We start from the raw sequence: 20,245 nt of genomic DNA on the forward strand, positions 1-20,245 counted from the left end.
AGAGCTGCATTACCAAATCAGTTCTCTCTACTCCCATTTCAAATAATGTTAATTGGCAGCCACAGGATGCAATACATCAAGCTTTTATATTTTTAACAGGCAAATTCTGAGAATATGATTTTTTGTACCTGCCCGACCTGAGCCTTCATCACCTGCATGAGCCCCCAAAGGATTTTAAAAAATAAAGATTATTTTTATGGGAGATCATCACACAAACAAAACAATTGTGCATCAAATTATTTTTGTTCAGTGCAGCTGTACTGCAAAAACATCACAGCTCAGTAACTAATCAAAACTATCTAGCTACATACTTTATATAATTACTGCAGTCACTGAAACTAGTCAAGGAGAGGAATGTATGTGTGTAGTTTCACTAGTTGTGTCTGGCAAACGCTCCTCTTCCACTAAGCACATTCATAGACAAAACTAAAGGGCGGAGTGCCACAGATTCCACATAGGAATTAGAGACACATAGCAAGGCTAGTCCAACCAGCAGCACCAGAATTATTATTTTGTCACTCTCACACACCCACTCATACGTGACTGCGAATACCAGTGGAGGCTGGTGAGGGGAGGACGGCTCACAACAATGGCTGGAACGGATTACCATGAGCCATTACCACGAGCCCATCCTCCCCTTAATAAAGATGCCACCAACCTCCTGTGGTGTATATACTTATTAACATGATCACCTGTATGTTCACTACTATTGTTAGTACAGTACATTCACTAGTAGCAACCTGTTGATTACACTCACAGAACATGCAGAGTAGACTGACATTACTGAAAAACACAGAAAAAATACCCACCATTTTGTTTTGTTGCCTTTTATTCTTTGGGACTTGTTCCACGAGCAGTAGAAAGGACAGGGCGAGAGAGCCCCCCTCTCTCTCACACACACACACGTACAGCAAGTACACAAGACTACACAGCATAAATCACTAAATATGAACAACAACCAGACCACACGTCGTCCTTGTCAGACACCTGCAACAAATATAGAGTCACTCTGCTTATTAAGTATTTGATGTTAATCATCAATATTCTGTACAGATAGAGGGGAAGTCTTCAGGTACACAGCTAGGGCCAGAGACCATGTCCAAAACAAACAGGGGGAAGGGAGGGGCAATGCAGGGGTCTCACACACAGACATGTAAACATACACACATTAAGGTGTCGGGGCAGATCTTTGACCATGTTGGGGCAAATACACTGGGGTATTTAGAATGTGTGAGGAAACAGAATACAAGAATACAGTACATTTTGTTCTCTTTTTGCCCATACACATTCACACGTTGAGTAAACTGATGGCAGGAGGTTGGGTGTAAACACAAGGCAGTGGAATGTGAGGCCGCAGTGGAGGTGGCTGCAGAGAGAGGGGGGGGGGGGGGGGGGGGGTGACAGACATGCACTGTCCCTGGGGTCACAGGTGAGGGGTCAGGGGTGAAAGGTCCGGGGTGAAAGGTCCAGGGTGAAGGCTCAGTCCTCCAAGCTGCGAAAGGAGTTCTGCATGTCCTCCAGCAGCTGGGCGTAGTCAGACTTGATCTGGGTCTCTCCCTCCTTCACTGGGTCCTGAAACAGACCAGAAATATAGAGTTAGAGGCTGGGTCCTGAAACAGACCAGACATATAGAGTTACACAGACACACAAAGAGATTGTGATACAGACAAATAGTAAGAGAAACACTCATAGCAGCGTAGAAATACACAGAGAGATAGAGAGAGAAAGACAAACGAGAAACAGTCATAGCAGCGTAGAAATACACAGAGAGAGATAGAGAGAGAAAGACAAAGGAGAAACACTCATAGCAGCGTAGAAATACACAGAGAGAGATAGAGAGAGAAAGACAAAGGAGAAACACTCATAGCAGCGTAGAAATACACAGAGAGAGATAGAGAGAGAAAGACAAAGGAGAAACAGTCATAGCAGCGTAGAAATACACAGAGAGAGATAGAGAGAGAAAGACAAAGGAGAAACACTCATAGCAGCGTAGAAATACACAGAGAGAGATAGAGAGAGAAAGACAAAGGAGAAACAGTCATAGCAGCGTAGAAATACACAGAGAGAGATAGAGAGAGAAAGACAAAGGAGAAACAGTCATAGCAGCGTAGAAATACACAGAGAGAGATAGAGAGAGAAAGACAAAGGAGAAACAGTCATAGCAGCGTAGAAATACACAGAGAGAGATAGAGAGAGAAAGACAAAGGAGAAACAGTCAGACAGCAGATGTACTTTGAACTTCATGGAGCTGAGTCTGTAGAGGATCTCTCCCAGGTGTTCTCGGATCATGGACCAGGTGATCTTGTTGTCGCTCTGAGCTGTGGTCTCCACCGCGTGCCTCGCCATGTCGTAGAACGCAATGATGTTGGACAGGATGCCTACCGTCTTATAGAAGGGACAAAACCTGCAGGGAGAGGTCAGAGGACAGGCAGAGGTCAGAAGGCAGGGAGTTACAGTTGGAATGACTTCAGTCAATCTTTCAATATTACTCAAATATATGAGTAGGTCAGTGAGAGTAAGTGCGTTTGAGAGAGTGAGTGTTTTACCTGTCGTAGGGGGTGTAACGAGTGTTACCTGTCGTAGGGGGTGTAACGAGTGTTTTACCTGTCGTAGGGGGTGTAACCATTCTGTTGCAGGAAGTCATCCTTGAGGAGCTTGGCCACCTCCAGGGTGATCTTATCAGTTTCTGCCAGCGATGCCTGTCACCATGACAACCAGGATAATCTCAATATTATGAATCAGAGGAGACATGGAGAGAAAACCTCAGACTATAGAGATGCAGCCCAATATTGTCCCCGCCTTCTTTCTTCCCCCTCCCCTCAGTTCCCCCTCACCTTGCCGACCAGCTGTACGATCTCAGCCAGGTCCTCCTCCTCCTGCAGGATCTCCTTGGCCTTGGTGCGCAGCGGGACGAACTCAGGGAAGTGCTTGTCGTAGTACTCGTCCAGCGCCCGCGTGTACTTACTGTAGCTGATCAGCCAGTTGACTGACGGGAAGTGCTTCCTCTGGGCCAGCTTCTTATCCAGACCCCAGAACACCTGAGAGAGGGAAGGATAGAGGGAGAGAGAGAGAGAAGAGTGAGTGGGCAGAGAGAAAGAGGATGAAGGCAGGGAGAGAGGGAGGGAAAAAGAGGATGAAGAGTTGCATTCCCCTGCTCAGACGTTGCATGAACCAACCAATGGTTGCGTGCCACGTCATTGATTGTGTGCCACATCGTCGATTGTGTCAGACTGACAGATTGCTATAACATATGATGTGGTTAGTTGATTCGTAAAATACCTATCCAGGCTTTGTAAGATCTGACAGGCATCAGCATCAGGAGCGTACCCAAGGATTGATAATTGAGTCCCTAAAGCTTGTCTTTATTTCTTTGCTCCATATGGATGAGTGTAATGACCTTAGTGATCACTGTTTTACAGTCTGTGTTCGTAATGGCTGCTCAGTGAAACGACCTGTCCTGATTTGTCATAGACGCTTGCTAAAAAACTTGAAGGAACAAGCCTTCCTTAATGAACAGGCCTCTGTAAAATGGTCTAGAATCAGCTTGATCCCCTCTGTCGAAGACACTTGGACCTTAAACAGGTTCAGCCCCTGGTTCTACCGTGATCTTGCAGAGTTACTCTACCTCAGGAATTGCATTTGGCAAAAGGCTCGGCACACGCATACTCAGGCTGACTGGCTTTCGTTCAGGCAAATGAGAAATCTGAAAGGCCAAAGTTAGTTACTTTAAGCAGCAGTTCTCTCTCTGTGGGTCCAACCCCAAGAAGTTCTGGAAAATGGTTAAAGACCTGGAAAATAAACCCTCCTCCTCACAGCTGACCATGTCCCTTAATGTTGATGATGTGGTTGTTCCTGACAAGAAGCACATGGCTGAGATCCTTCTAATGCGACTATCCCTGATGCTTCTCCCTTTTTTCCCCTGCCTCGCTACCTGCAGGCTGTCAATGAGTCCGAGGTGCTAAAGGAGCTCCTTAAACTTGACCCCAAAAAAACATCTGGGTCAGATGGTTTAGACCCTTTCTTCTTTAAGATTGCTCCCCCTATCATCGCCAAGCCAGTCTCTCCTTTCTGCTTTTGATACGGTAGACCATTCCATTCTTGTGGACCGGCTAAGGAGTATTGGTGTCTCTGAGGGGTCTTTGGGCTGGTTTGCTAACTACCTCTCTCAAAAGAGTACACTGTATGAAGTCAGAAAACCTGCTGTCTCAGCCACTTCCTGTCACCAAGGGCGTACCCCAAGGCTCGATCCTAGGCCCCACGCTCTTCTGAATTTACATCAACATAGCTCAGGCAGTAGGAAGCTCTCATCCATTTATATGCAGATGACACAGTCTTATACTCAGCTGGCTCCTCCCCAGATGTTGTGTTAAATGCTCTACAACAAAGCTTTCTTAATGTCCAACAAGCTTTCTCTACCTCTAACCTTGTTCTGAATACCTCCAAAACAAAGGTCATGTGGTTAGGTAAGTAGAATGACCCTCCTCCCGCTGGTGTTATTACTACCTCTGAGGGTTTAGAGCTTGAGGTAGTCACCTCATACAAGTACTTGGGAGTATGGCTAGATGGTGCACTGTCCTTCTCTCAGCACATATCAAAGCTGCAGGCTAAAGTTAAATCTAGACTTTCCTCTATCGTAATCGCTCCTCTTTCACCCTAGCTGCCAAACTAACCCTGATTCAGATGACCATCCTATCCATACTAGATTACAGAGACATAATTTAAGGATGCTCTCGAGGTAAGTGTGCTCTCGAGTGGCCAGATGTTCTTTACCATTAGGCCATCAGATTTGCCACCAATCCTCCTTTGAGGACACATTACTGCATTCTATACTCCTCTGTAAACTGGTCATCTCTGTATACCCATCGCAAGACCCACTGGTTGATTCTTATTCATAAAACCCTCTTAGGCCTCACTCCCACCTATCTGAGATATCTACTGCAGCCCTCATCCTCCACATACAACACCCGTTCTACCAGTCACATTCTGATAAAGGTCCGCAAAGCACACACATCCCTGGGTCACTCGTCTTTTCAGTTCGCTGCAGCTAGCGACTGGAATGAGCTGCAACAAACACTCAAACTGGACAGTTTTATCTATATCTCTTCATTCAAAGACTCAATCATGGACACTCTTACTGACAGTTGTGGCTGCTTTGTTTGATGTACTATTGTCTCTACCTTCTTGCCCTTTGTGCTGTTGTCTGTGCCCAATAATGTTTGTACCATGTTTTGTGCCTCTACTATGTTGTTGTTACCATGTTGTTGTTATGTTGTGTTGCTACCATGCTGTGTTGTCATGTGTTGCTGCCTTGCTACGTTGTTGTCTTAGGTCTCTCATTATGTAGTGTTGTCTATCTTGTTGTGATGTGTGTTTTGTCCTATATTTATATTGTATTTATTTTAATCCCAGGTCCCTGTGGCCACAGGAGGCCTTTTGCCTTTCGGTAGGCCGTCATTGTAAATAAGAATGTGTTATTAACTGACTTGCCTAGTTAAATAAAGGTTAAATAAAATTAAAATAAGTGGGTTCTATCAGAGCCAGACAGAAACAGGCTGTATCAACAGTTACCTGCACGATACCCAGGGTAGCTGATGTCACAGGATCAGAGAAGTCACCACCAGGGGGAGACACACTGTGAAAATGAAACAAAACATTGGTATCATGTGGTTATAACATAAGAAGAAGCACTCCACTTCCGCCTATTCCAGTGTGGCTAGATTGTGTTGGCAGGTTTCTGAGGTCTACTGGAGAGCTGAGAGGAGGAACAAGGGCTCCCCCGTGTGGTGAAGAGATGTAACTGTACTCACGCCCCCACAATGCTGACGCTGCCCTCTCTCTCTGGGTTGCCTAGACACTTCACCCTGCCGGCACGCTCGTAGAATGACGCCAGACGGGCACCCAAGTAGGCTGGGTAACCACTGTCTGTGGAGACAAAACAGGCCTTACTTGATATGTTCGAGATAACTGATTTAAACCGAATTCACCCCTCTAGCCCTAGAAGATGTCCTATACATTGCATTAAAAATTCTGTATTTTGGGTGTTACCAGCAGCCACTCACCAGCGGGCATCTCAGCCAGTCGACCAGAGATCTCCCTGAGAGCCTCGGCCCATCGAGAGGTGGAGTCAGCCATCATGCTAACATTGTAGCCCATGTCCCTGAAGTACTCAGACAGCGTAATCCCTGCAGACACACACAGAGGACAAGTAGGTGATTGGTCAGGGGGTGTGCTCCATGTTGTGGTCTCAGGCCTGTCATTGGCTGGGAGGTTTGCTGTGTTATGCTCTGGGCCCTGTGATTGGTTCCTACCTGTGTAGATAGAGGCCTCTCTAGCAGCCACAGGCATGTTGGAGGTGTTGGCCACCAGCGCTGTTCTCTTCATGATGCTCTCAGTCTTCCCATCCACCTCCATGGTCAGCTATTAGACAGACACACTGTCAATCATCCTGACCTTCAATAAGAAAAAGGCTAACGCTAATGATGATGATCATGATAATCTAATCGGAAAGTATTCAGACCCTTTGACCTTTTCCACATTGTTACTTTACAGCCTTTTTCTAAAATGTATTAAACTAATGTTTTTCCCCCTCAATCTACACACACAACACCCCACAATGACAAAGCAAAAAACAGTTTTTTTAGAAATGTTTACAAATTTATAGAAAAATAAAATAAAAATAAATACCATATCTACATAAGTATTCAGACCCTTTGCTATGATACTCAAAATTGAGCTCAGATACATCCTGTTTCCATTGATCATTCTTGAGATGTTTATACATGATTGGACATGATTTGGAAAGGCACACACACCTGTCTATATAAGCTCCAACAGTTGAAAGTGCATTTCAGAGCATAAACCAAGCCATGAGGTAGAAAGAATTGTCCGTAGCGCTCCAAGACAGGATTGTATCGAGGTACAGATCTCAGGAAGGGTACTAAAAAACATTTCTGCAGCATTGAAGTTCCCCAAGAACACAGTGTCCTCCATCATTCTTAAATTGAAGAAGTTTGAAACCACCAAGACTCTTCCAAGAGCTGGCAGCCCGGCCAAACTGAAAAATCAGGGGAGAAGTGCCTTGGTCAGGGAGGTGACCAAGAACCGAATGGTCACTCTGACAGAGTTCTAGGGTTCCTCTGCAGCGATAGAAGAAACTTCCCGATGTACAACTATCTCTGCAGCAGTCCACCAATTAGGCCTTTATGGTAGAGTGGCCAGACGGAAGCCATTCATCAGCACCTAAACGACTCTCAGACCATGAGAAACAAGATTCTCTGGGCTGATGAAACAAAGATGGAACTCTTTGGCCTAAATGCCAAGCGTCACGTCTGGAGGACACTTGGCACCATCCAGAAGCATGGTGGTGGCATCCAGAAGCATGCTGTGGGGATGTTTTTCAATGGCAGGGACTGGGAGACTAGTCAGGATCGAGGAAAAGATGAACGGAGCAAAGTACAGAGAGATCCTTGATGAAAACCTGCTCCAGAGCTCTCAGGACATCAGACTGGGGTGAAGGTTCACCTTCCAAAAGGAAAATGACCCTAAGCACACAGCTAAGACAACGCAGGAGTGGCTTCGGGACAAGTCTCTGAATGTCCTTGAGTGGACCAGCCGGAGCCCGGATTTGAACCTGATCGAACATCTCTGGAGAGACCTGAAAATAGCTGTGCAGCAACGCTTCCCATCCAACCTGACAGCATGAGAGGATCTGTAGAGAAGAAATACAAATACAGGTGTGCCAAGCTTATAGCGTCATACCCCCGAAGAGTCGAGGCTGTAATCGCTGCCAAAGGTGCTTCAACAATGTACTGAGTAAAGGGTCTGAATACTTGTATAAAATTAAAAAAACGATCACATTTACATATCTGCAAAAATGTCTAAACCTGTTTTTGCGTCATCATTATGGGGTATTGTGTGTAGATTGATGAAGGGGGAAAAGCAATTTCATCCATTTTAGAGTAAGGCTGTAATGTAACAAAATGTGTACTGTAACACCACCCACCTCGGGGAAATCTCGCAGAACTTCTGACATCTCGTTCCCTCGCTCCCCGCAGCCTACGTAGACGATGACATCACTGTTGGAGTACTTTGACAGGGACTGGGAGATGACAGTTTTACCACAGCCAAAGGCTCCGGGGATGGCTGTGGTTCCTCCCTGGACACACCTGGACACAGAGACAGACAGAACAGACCGGGGGCAGGGAGATGGAAGCAGAGGTTGAGTATATTGGCAGATTCAGATAACACTTTCTAATTCAGTTTCCTTGTAGCAGAACATTGAAGAAAGATGGACAGAAAGACATTCTGATAGTGTCCTTGAGGAAAGGGGTGAAAATGGGAGAATGCTAAGAGAGAGATTCCCTGACGCAGAGACAACGAGATGGAGGAAGGTGAAGGAAGGATAGATGGAAAAGTGGGGTAAGAGAGAGGGGACTCACGGGAAGAGGGCGTCCAGTACTCTCTGTCCGGTCAGCAGTGGGTGATTGGCCGGTAGCTTCTCTGTGACCGGACGAATCTGTCGCACTGGCCAGACCTGGATCATGGTGAACTTCTCCTTCATACCCTCAAACTCCAGCTCCAACACCACGTCCTGAAACACACACAGTCTTAATACATAAATGACCCCACATGTATTACTATGGATTTAGACAAGGTTGGGTGGTGGAACTAACCGAGACGTCATAGTTTCCGGGGGGAGCCACATAGGTGACGGTTCCTCTGTTCCTCGGGGGCAGCATGATCTTGTGCTTGATGAGGGAGTTCTCAAACACCATCCCGTAGATATCACCCCCAGTGATGTGACTGCCCACCTAAGAGAGAGGGGGGAGATAAGTGGTTAATGATTATCAATTCAAACTTTAACATGAAAGCTAGAATCCTTAGTTGCTACATACATTTTTGACTTATAGATTAACGATATACAGTGCCTTGCGAAAGTATTCGGCCCCCTTGAACTTTGCGACCTTTTGCCACATTTCAGACTTCAAACATAAAGATATAAAACTGTATTTTTTTGTGAAGAATAAACAAGTGGGACACAATCATGAAGTGGAATGACATTTATTGGATATTTCAAACTTTTTTAACAAATCAAAAACTGAAAAATTGGGCGTGCAAAATTATTTAGCCCCTTTACTTTCAGTGCAGCAAACTCTCTCCAGAAGTTCAGTGAGGATCTCTGAATGATCCAATGTTGACCTAAATGACTAATGATGATAAATACAATCCACCTGTGTGTAATCAAGTCTCCGTATAAATGCACCTGCACTGTGATAGTCTCAGAGGTCTGTTAAAAGCGCAGAGAGCATCATGAAGAACAAGGAACACACCAGGCAGGTCCGAGATACTGTTGTGAAGAAGTTTAAAGCCGGATTTGGATACAAAAATATTTCCCAAGCTTTAAACATCCCAAGGAGCACTGTGCAAGCGATAATATTGAAATGGAAGGAGTATCAGACCACTGCAAATCTATCAAGACCTGGCCATCCCTCTAAACTTTCAGCTCATACAAGGAGAAGACTGATCAGAGATGCAGCCAAGAGGCCCATGATCACTCTGGATGAACTGCAGAGATCTACAGCTGAGGTGGGAGACTCTGTCCATAGGACAACAATCAGTCGTATATTGCACAAATCTGGCCTTTATGGAAGAGTGGCAAGAAGAAAGACATTTCTTAAAGATATCCATAAAAAGTGTTGTTTAAAGTTTGCCACAAGCCACCTGGGAGACACACCAAACATGTGGAAGAAGGTGCTCTGGTCAGATGAAACCAAAATTGAACTTTTTGGCAACAATGCAAAACGTTATGTTTGGCGTAAAAGCAACACAGCTGAACACACCATCCCCACTGTCAAACATTGTGGCGGCAGCATCATGGTTTGGGCCTGCTTTTCTTCAGCAGGGACAGGGAAGATGGTTAAAATTGATGGGAAGATGGATGGAGCAAAATACAGGACCATTCTGGAAGAAAACCTGATGGAGTCTGCAAAAGACCTGAGACTGGGACGGAGATTTGTCTTCCAACAAGACAATGATCCAAAACATAAAGCAAAATCTGCAATGGAATGGTTCCAAAATAAACATATCCAGGTGTTAGAATGGCCAAGTCAAAGTCCAGACCTGAATCCAATCGAGAATCTGTGGAAAGAACTGAAAACTGCTGTTCACAAATGCTCTCCATCCAACCTCACTGAGCTCGAGCTGTTTTGCAAGGAGGAATGGGAAAAAATGTCAGTCTCTCGATGTGCAAAACTGATAGAGACATACCCCAAGCGACTTACAGCTGTAATCGCAGCAAAAGTTGGCGCTACAAAGTATTAACTTAAGGGGACTGAATAATTTTGCACGCCCAATTTTTCAGTTTTTGATTTGTTAAAAAAGTTTGAAATATCCAATAAATGTCGGTCCACTTCATGATTGTGTCCCACTTGTTGTTGATTCTTCACAAAAAAATACAGTTTTATATCTTTATGTTTGAAGCCTGAAATGTGGCAAAAGGTCGCAAAGTTCAAGGGGGCCGAATACTTTCGCAAGGCACTGTATACTCATTGACTCATGAAGAATAGCTTAGTTCAACTGTCGTACCATTCAGAACCCAAAATATAAGCTTGATTTACTCCGATGTTTGTAAACAACGTAAACAAACACTGTATAGCCTCAAAACTACCATTTTGATATCATGGATGGTCAGTACTTGCATCCATAGCTCAGTCTATGAATTTGAGTGTGGTTCCCGAGTGGCGCAGCGGTCTAAGGCACTGCATCTCAGCGCTAGAGGCGTCACTACAGACACCCTGGTTCGAATCCAGGCTGTATCGCAACTGGCCATGATTGGGAGTCCCATAGGCCCAGCGTCGTCTGGGTTCGGCCGGTGTAGGCCGTCATTGTAAATAAGAATCTGTTCTTAACTGACTTGCCTAGTTAACTAAAGATTAAATAAATAAAAAATTCTCCAGGCCCATTGCTCATCTTACTCCCAAAACAGAGGCGGGGTTACCACTTTTATTGTTCCAATTAAAGATTCTAGCTTAAAATCAGTATGTGGTCTAAGGACACTTGAAATTGTGGATAGTGTAGCGCATAGAGTAAACCATGCAAACCCTTTCCTCAGAGTAGTAGGATGCACCCACCCGTAAGCTCTTGACAGGGGAGAACTCCCATTTCAGGTCTCGGTTGAGGGCTCCGATATTGACTCCGCGGGGGATGTAGATGCTCTGTGTTAGGTCATTGATGTCCTTCAGGGGGCGCTGGATACCATCGAAGATGGAGCCCATGATGCCTGGGCCCAGCTCCACTGACAGAGGCTTCCCTGTCCGCAGCACCGGGTCCCCAACGGATACACCCGCTGTGACAATGCTCAGGAACACACGCACTGTGTGTGTGTGTGTGTGTGTGTGTGTTTCAGTAGATTTCAGATTTGTTTTCATGTGTCTGTGAGTGTTATCAAGAGGTTGCTATGGTGTATAAGACTGAGTGTGTATGTACCGTAAAAATGTGTTGAGTAATGAACACTAAGGTGATTAATTAAAAATAAAGTAAGTAACGATACACACACACACCAAGACAGTTGTAACCGGTTCAGGGAACCAAACCAAAAACCCGAAAATAACCAAATATTTTGAGGAACAGAATCAGTACTGCGAATGAAAGTGATCTATGATGTTCCAGGAACAGAACTGTTATTTTATAATCCTGGGAATCGGTTAATAATGTTTTTTTTTTACATTCCGGGTATTTTTTTATTCTGTCCCACTAAAAACGCTGTAAAGCACCTCTGCAAAGCCCTCACCCTCAAACTTATTCCAGTGTCTACCCACTAGAAGATTTGCGCCAGCATCTGTGCCAGGGTTTCCATTGGGAAAATGAGAAAAAACATCCATATGCATTCAGATTGAACCTGGTGCATCCAGCACCATTAATAAACAAGGGAGATTGGCCAAATGAGCCACATTTATGTCCTTAAAAAAACTATTAAGATATGCAAAATCCCTCTCTCTCAGCATGCTACGACACACATTTCTTTATGTCAGATGGCTAGGCATTGTCTGCAATACAGATATTGGCGTATAGAAGGAGGCTAATTTGTTCATTTTCTATCACAGTAAAAGGAAGGAACGATGTAAACCGGTGATTCAGAAATGTATTTTGCTGGTCAGAAAAGGAAAAAAATGATGGTTCTGTTCAGATAAAAAACTATTGGAAGATTATTTTTGGTTCCAACCCCTGACAGACAGGTGCAGTCATGTACACACAGGCATAGCACTGTATGTACCAGGAGAACACTGACAGTCATGTACACACAGGCATAGCACTGTATGTACCAGGAGAACACTGACATTCAGGTACAGTAAAGCTTGCATCCCAAACAAAACCCCTATTAACTTTACAGTGCACTTCTTTTAACCAGGGCCCATATTTCTCTGGTCAAAAGTAGTTCCCTATGTAGGGAATAGGATGCCATTTGGGATAGAACCAGTGAGGTGCAGTAACAGTATAACCAGTTAGGATACATGTCTCCTCGTAAACCTGGATGGTGGCCATGTCTCCCTCCAGCCTGATGATCTCTCCCACCAGCTCACTGTGGCCCACTCTCACCAGCTCATACATGGCCGCTCCCGCCATGGCAGTGGCCGTCACAACTGCAGCACAGCCAGGGGACAAGACAGGTCAGAGGTCACACACCATGCAAGAGAGACGGATCTCTAGTCCAAACTCCACGCCAGATTGGTGTAAACAGATTAGTGCCAAGCCTCCTATCGCCTGGCTTACTACCAGAGGGATAGTTTTTAAAAGTTTGTTTTCATTTAACCTTTATTTGACCAGGCATAGCTGAGGCTATTACCAAAGCATCCCTTCTTCAGCTAGCCTAAAACCTTTAGAGCCTAAACAGAGGCACATGAGACATAGGTGAATGTGTATGTGAGATAGTGACCTGGGCCGGAGACTCCATGGACGTATCCAAACTCGCTCTCTTTCTCCTCATCCCGGATCTTAGGCAGCTTGGACAGGTCCATCCTGACAGGCTAGATCTGAGAGAAAGAAAGAAGAATGGAGTGAGTGTGTGAATGACTGTGATAAAGAAAGAAGAACAGAGTGAGTGTGTGAATGACAGGGATAAAGGGAGTGAGGAGAGAAAGAGTGGTACACAGTCCACAGAGCACCACTGACAGGTTGGTTGTTCAGCAACAAAACCATTGTGTGCACAACTATGGGGAAAAACAGACGGGTTGGCTTAGGTTGTTGACCACATGTAAACTATATTTAGTCTCCTATGTTTATTGAAAACAAATACATTTTCTAAATGGTTCACTGACATGGATGAAAATACCCTCAAATTAAAGCTGACAGTCTGCATTTTAAACTCATAGTCATTGTATCATTTAAATTCCATAGCGAGACAAAACATTTGTCACTAGCTAGGTTTCCATTCAATTGGCGACAGATTTTCATGGGAATATTCTAGAATCTGCATAAAGAAAAGCATTTTCCCACCAGTGGTATGTTTCCACCAAATTGACTTCTTGCGGATAAAAATCAGTGCGTGATGACGTAGTGCACACAAAATGTACTTTTTCACTTAGGTTTTTCATGTATCAAATAAAAATCTAAAGATCAATGTGTTTCCATCGCATTTGTCACAAAAACTGTTAAATAGTAAATGTGCCTACGCCGGTCTTGGTACCTGTGCTCCAGCCTACAGATACAGTGCGGGTAGGCTGTGAGGGTTGTCTAGTCTACATGATGAGATTATTATGGATTTCTATTTGTGAAACGGCAGTCAAACGGCAGTCAAGCATCAATCATGTCACCAGAATAAGACACTCAATATTTATTGGAAAGCAGCATCAAGCTCATTACCGTGCACTTTCACCACCCTGTGAAATTAATCATAATTATTTCATCTGTAGCCTACTAAACTGCATAGTTTTCAGAGTCGTGTGACTCCAAATTTACTTGGATATGATGGTTATTATATCAATAACAGGACCAGCCTCTGTAACTCTATACGTCTGGCGCATAAAGTAGTTTCCACCTCCATGTCCCAAATAATACATTTTACAGACACAAAAACACCTCACCATCTCCAACAAACAAAGTCTGTCGGCGTTAATGAAAATTGTACCGAAACCACCTGTTTCCATCACAGCTGTCACGATTTATTTTGTTATGGAAAGACTTTACTTGGAAGGATGGAAACGTGGTTACTGTCCCAGTATGGAGCTCACCGTATATATATATATATATATATATATACAGCTGTATTGATTTGTATTATAACTGACTGCATCCCAGACCACAGTGAGTTATAGTCCTGGCTGGGACACTATTGACCCAGTCATTAGAAGGTCAATGGGCTTCTCATCCAACTCAAAATCCACCCACCCATCCATTCTGAATCTGTTCAAAGCAGCTTGGTAACCCTCTCCGACACTAAAAACATACACACACACTAACAGAGTAGGACAATTACTACATGATGATTACACACAGACAAATTCCCTCCCACACAGAGGCTTAAAAATGAAGCTTTCTGCAATGGTGAGAGGGACTCGCAAACATATAGCACACTATCGGGAAACAGTCTGTACACACGGATCCCTGTCCCACTGTTCTGTTACCATGACAATAACACCCCTTTTCCGAACCGTGACCATGGTGATATCCAAGCGACTAGAGCCTAACATCATGACTCTGCAGCTCTCTTTCTCTGGGGGGGGGGGGGGGGGGGGGGCTGACGCTACAGTGGCTAACATTATGGTGCTGCTGAATCTATACTGCATGGGTTTAACAACAACCCCTCATCACCCACTCTGTCTGTTGACACACAAACACCATCCCTGCTTCAGTGCCCTTTTGTACTTGCCATTGATAGCCAGTCTAGCATGGAGGAAAAGGCCCTATGTTATCTGTGTAGAAATACAGCAGCCCCCCTCAACAGATCTAGTCTGGAGCAGCAGGATACAGACCGAAGGATGTGGCATCCATGGCCAAGCTTAGCTTACATGGCATTTGTACCTCCATTCTTAAGAGATTTAAAACTCAATTCTTCCCTTTCTCTTGAATGTTTTATTCCCTCTGGATCCTATCAGGTGCAAAATACTTACTGTAAAACAGGACAGACATGCATACAGAAATTCATGTATACACACACTGACAGACACACACTGACAGACACACACTGACAGACACACACTGACAGACACACACTGACAGACACACACTGACAGACACACACTGACAGACACACACTGACAGACACACACTGACAGACACACACTTGGACAGAATTGAATCATTTCCATTGTGACTTTGGCATAGAGACTCATAGGGTGGAAGATATACATGAGGCGTCACATGACTGTGGAACATGGCTGGCTGAGTTATATGGGCCATTTGAGGAAGTGGAAAAGCCTAGTGTGGGGTAGGATTGGGAAGTCAACTAAATTAGTGTCTTTGTGAATTGTATGAGATTCAGACACAGTGATTCACAACACTCTGGTATTTAAAAAGCTAGAGGATTACATCCATATCCCTTGACACAACAGTGAGCACACTGCCAGGCCTCAAGACAGCCACCTACCAAGCTCAGCAATCTCTGGTACAATGCAGGCTGAAGTTGCCCTTAAACAGATCAGGGATCAGTTTACTCTCCCCAACGTCCCTACCTTTATTGGGGGGGAAAAGTACTTCCATACTAACAGTTGTGGAAGTAGAGTCAGTACAGTCAGAGGGTAAAACCCAGACATGCATCAAGTTTCTATGGACTCAGCCACATCACATGACACCAGTCATGTGACATATGGAATCCTTTTATCAAGGATACACTCACTGAGCACTGCAGTGTTACAATGTAAACGATCCACACTCAGGAATGTCTCTCCAGTGAGGGTAACCAGTGACAAAACAAAGGAGCTTTACCCTAATAAAATAATGTCCCTTTCAGCATAATCTCTCATAATGAAACTAGAGTGAGTGCTGGTTGCAAGGTGTTGCATAATCCTGTAAACCCAACGGCTCACATTTAACTTCCTGTTCAAGTTTTCAAATGTCATGAAATAGTGCTAATTTACTAAGTAAGTGCATCCCAAATTGACAATGGATTCACACATTCACCAACAACCACCCTTCCCCTGGCCGCCAGTGATTCTGAAGGGCAGAATCAGGAAGGCAAGCACTGAAGAGAGGGAGACGGCCTACAGTACATGCCAAGGTTCTAGGGCAGGGGTAGAACATAATTATAATAATTTGTACACTGCAAATTGATCACAAATTTGCCCAAAAAGAGGTACTATTTGAAAATATAAATAATTTCATACGTTGATTACATTGAGACACGATCACATATATGTCTCCTTGTTTACATGTGGCAATACTTGGTAACAGATTTTCTAAATTAAACATTTATTTTGCTGAATTCCTGAATTTTACAGTCTTTTTTGACCCAAAACTTTAAAGAAATATATACACAAACAGTCAAAAGTTTGGACACCTTCTCATTCCAGGGTTTTTCTTTGTTTTTACTATTTTCTTCATTGTAGAATAATCATGAAGACATAAAAACTATGAAATAACACATATGGAATCATGTATTTTATATTTGAGATTCTTCAAAGTAGCCACCCTTGATGACAGCTTTGCACACACTTGGCATTCTCGCAACCAGCTTCCTGAGGTAGTCACCTGGAATGCATTTCAATTAACAGGTGTGCCTTTTTAAAAGTAAATGTTTTGAATTTCTTTCCTTCTTAATGCATTTCAGCCAATCAGTTGTGTTGTGACAAGGTCATTTAAATGGATTCCAGGTGACTACCTCATGAAGCTGGTTGAGAGAATGCCAAGAGTGTGCAAAGCTGTCATCAAGGCAAAGGGTGGCAACTTTAAAGAATCTCAACTATAAAATACTTTGATTTGTTTAACACTTTTTTTGCTTACTAGATGATTCCATATGTGTTATTTCATAGTTTTGATGTCTTCACAATTATTCTACAATGTAGAAAATAGTCAAAATAAAGAAAAACCCTTGAATGAGTTGGTGTGTCCCAACTTTTGAATGGTACTGTAGTTATAAACTGTGTGGTTCAAGCCCGGAATTCTGACTGGCTGACAGCCGTGGTATATCAGACCGTATACCACAGGTATAACAAAATATTTATTTTCACTGCTCTAATTACGTTGGTAACCAGTTTATAACAGCAATAAGGCACCTCTGGGGTTTGTGGTATATGGCCAATATGCCACAGCTAAGGGCTGTGTCCAGACACTCCGTGATGCATCTAGTCTAAGAACAGCCCTTAGCGGTGGTATATTGGCCATATACCACACCCCCGTGTGCCTTATTGTTTAATTATATATGCAGATCTACCTCAATTATCTCTTACACCTGCAGATCACCTTGGTACTGGTACCCTGTATATATACCCAAGTTATCGTTACTCATTTCTATTTACTTTTACTTTTCTATTTTCTTTCTCTGCATTGTTGGGAAAGGCCCGTAAGTAAGCATTTCACTGTAGTTTTTGTGAGCAAAACAATTTGATAACAATGTAAAATAGTTCTCCTTTCTCAGTCCTAGTATTGAGCCATAGAGCTGCAACTAAAACTGGTCCTGAATCAACACTTAGGGAAAACCTGTTAAACCTCTTTTTAACTAACTGTTCTTTTTATTAACTCTTCTGTTCTTTGTTATCAAAGATAGAAGACACAAAGGGTAGATCTTATTCTCAATATTCCTGTGGCTTCCTTTCCCCTTCCTTGTCTTGTGTCCTTCATTAGACACTGCACTATACACAGGTGAAAGAAAATCAATCGATGGGGGATTTCTCAATATTGCTTTAACTTAGGGTTTCCCAAACTCGGTCCTCGGGACACACGTTTTGATTTTCACCATAACACTACACAGCTGATTCAAATAATCAACTAATCATCAAGCTTTGACCATTTGAAACAGCTGTGTAGTGTTAGGGCAAAAACCAAAACGTGCACCCCTTGGGGTCCCAAGGACACCATTTGGGAAACAGTGATTTAACCTATCCTTACTTCTCAGATCAGTGCAGATGAAGGAGAAGGGAAGAGGATCTGAACTCACATTATTGAGATTCCACCAAACAGGCCCTAGCCTATAAGCAGACACTTCTGATGAGAAATTCAACATCCAAGTGAGGATGTGGTGGGGCTGTGGCAGGTGCACAGGGTCCTAACGCGCTTGTGCTAAATGCAATGAATGATTCCTCTTCTGTAGTCAAACAGAATCATCCTCATGTGCCACTGTCACACTAGCCTATGTCACTAGGGACAAACCAACGGAATAGGGCCCGCTTGAGAATAATATGTGATTTTTCTTTGATTTACAATACCACTCTCTGCATGTATCTTGAATTGATAACATCTGTAGTTGGGCTACTAGTCTTATCTCAGGTGCATTACCCAAAAGTCTGCTGGTCAATCAACTGAGATTAAAGTAGCCCAATAATGGACTAAAGTAGCCTAACGTTACTGTTTATAATCCAATGACTTTACATGTTCTGTTTATCGGTGAATTGGCTCTGGAAGCCAAAACGGCCAAATAATCCATCTAAAACGCGAATCGATTCTCAATTGCGGTGCGGTTCAAGAAATATGAATCCCTCTACTTTCATATCAAAATCATTTCACAAACGGAAAATACACACTGACTGTGCACTGTTATAACCGGTTTCAACAGTTGCAGCCTACTGTATTTTTTATTTTTTTGTGACAACATGTTTGTGGTGTCGGTCTTCCGTTTACACAGGTGTTCAGACACCGATAGCTAATTAGCACAAAAAGTCCACTCGGTCTTCCATGTTTTCCATAGACAAGCATTGTAATACGGAAATATTGGCTTGTGGGATCCCTATAAAAAGGTGTATATCAATAGAACATTTTTGTTTATTTACAATTATTTCTCGCCGATATGAAAGACAAGGTTCTTATGTTTCCAAAACCGTACCGCAAGCAATGCGTGTTAATGTTCAGACCAAGCGATGACGTCTTAGTCCAATGACTCTTATGTGTAATGTAATGGAACGGAGAGCCATGATCAACCGCTACATTGCCAAAGGTGTCTTGTCAACATAATCACATGACCACCAATGCGCTGTAGCGTCGACATCATTTTATTTTTTTTTACATGGTCGAATCTATCCATGGCCATGAAACAGAAAATAACATAACTAGTTGCATTGTTGCTATAAACAAAACACATTGAGAGACAAATACATAACGTGAGGCACGATGTTTACGCATTTTTTGCGCAACAACAACTGACATTTGAGAAGCCGCATTGCCAGCGTTGCAATTTGATTGTGATACAAATCAATGTAATGTTTAATTCAAATAGGCCTACATTTGAATGAAAAACCAAGACCATAAATGCATTTAAATGTATGTTCCAATTATCAAAATCCTTTGATAAACGACCTTATTATTTAATTCTAGGTCATCTGTCAAAATCGCTGGCTATGCCATTTTGTTGCATTTCGAAATAATTATGAAAAATCACATAATATAGACATTGCATTTAATCTAATTTGATTATAATAAAACGGCATAGGCTACCTTCAGAAATTAAACAGTCCAGCGTCTTGATCCTCTGCCTAGGGAAGATGTGAGTGGCGATACGACAGCAAATGATCAGCTGACTTCATTCAATCCGAGTTTTGCAGATCGCGAGACTCGGGACTCACAACACTGCTTCCATTATGGCTCAAGCTCACTTCGGTGTCAAATATGTAGATGGAAAGATATCTACTTCCTCTTGATATTCGTCTATAGTTTGAAATAAACATTTAAAAACAACAACAAAATAACAGCTGATTAATTAGACATGTTCCACGGTTGAGGCTCGGAAAGAAAAAAATATTGAAAGCTCCACAATAGGCTGAGGGCAGAAAATCAAACAGTAGAATTATGTGGTCTTTTTCGAGAAAATATCATTGCGTTTGAGCCAAAATGGCGGTAGAACAATAGGATGTTGCTGTTACTTGTTAAATATGGATTGCACGTTGGACACTGGAGATTTACATGACACAATATTTTACGTCAGTGCTATGAATTCAAATGAAATACCGAGTTGCGCCACAAACGATTAGAAATTGAATAATAGCTAATTATTATTAAGACATGTAAAAATCTAACAAAAATGTCAAAGCCAATGGTCAATACATACTTCAAGAACAAAAATCCTAAAGTGTTTCAATATTTCAAAAACAGAACTTGTGTTTTATAT

General features: G+C 43.0%; 1 protein-coding gene across 2 annotated transcripts; it reads right to left on the reverse strand.

Moving 5' to 3' along the window:
• Window positions 1–811: 811 nt before the first annotated feature.
• LOC110489677 (V-type proton ATPase catalytic subunit A) lies at window positions 812–20,002 on the reverse strand. Of its 2 annotated transcripts, none has more exons than XR_016486574.1 (15): window positions 19,576–19,977; window positions 12,932–13,028; window positions 12,510–12,638; window positions 11,130–11,344; window positions 8,673–8,810; window positions 8,439–8,590; window positions 8,003–8,165; window positions 6,309–6,417; window positions 6,060–6,182; window positions 5,808–5,922; window positions 5,569–5,632; window positions 2,835–3,038; window positions 2,547–2,699; window positions 2,233–2,404; window positions 812–1,572 (listed from the first exon to the last, which is right to left on the reverse strand). XR_016486574.1 is itself a non-coding variant. In XM_021562439.3 (15 exons), exons 2-15 carry the CDS (start codon window positions 13,011–13,013, stop codon window positions 1,480–1,482), a joined length of 1,854 nt encoding a protein of 617 aa, XP_021418114.1. In that variant the 5' UTR covers window positions 13,014–13,028; window positions 19,576–20,002; the 3' UTR covers window positions 812–1,479. The 2 variants fall into 2 exon arrangements, 1 of the variants encoding a protein (XP_021418114.1); XM_021562439.3 differs by having other exon boundaries at window positions 2,605–2,699; window positions 19,576–20,002.
• Window positions 20,003–20,245: the final 243 nt, after the last annotated feature.

This window comes from Oncorhynchus mykiss, chromosome 15, assembly GCF_057628025.1.
Source record: "Oncorhynchus mykiss isolate SJ-2025 chromosome 15, ASM5762802v1, whole genome shotgun sequence".
In the NCBI taxonomy this organism is placed as follows: domain Eukaryota; kingdom Metazoa; phylum Chordata; class Actinopteri; order Salmoniformes; family Salmonidae; genus Oncorhynchus; species Oncorhynchus mykiss.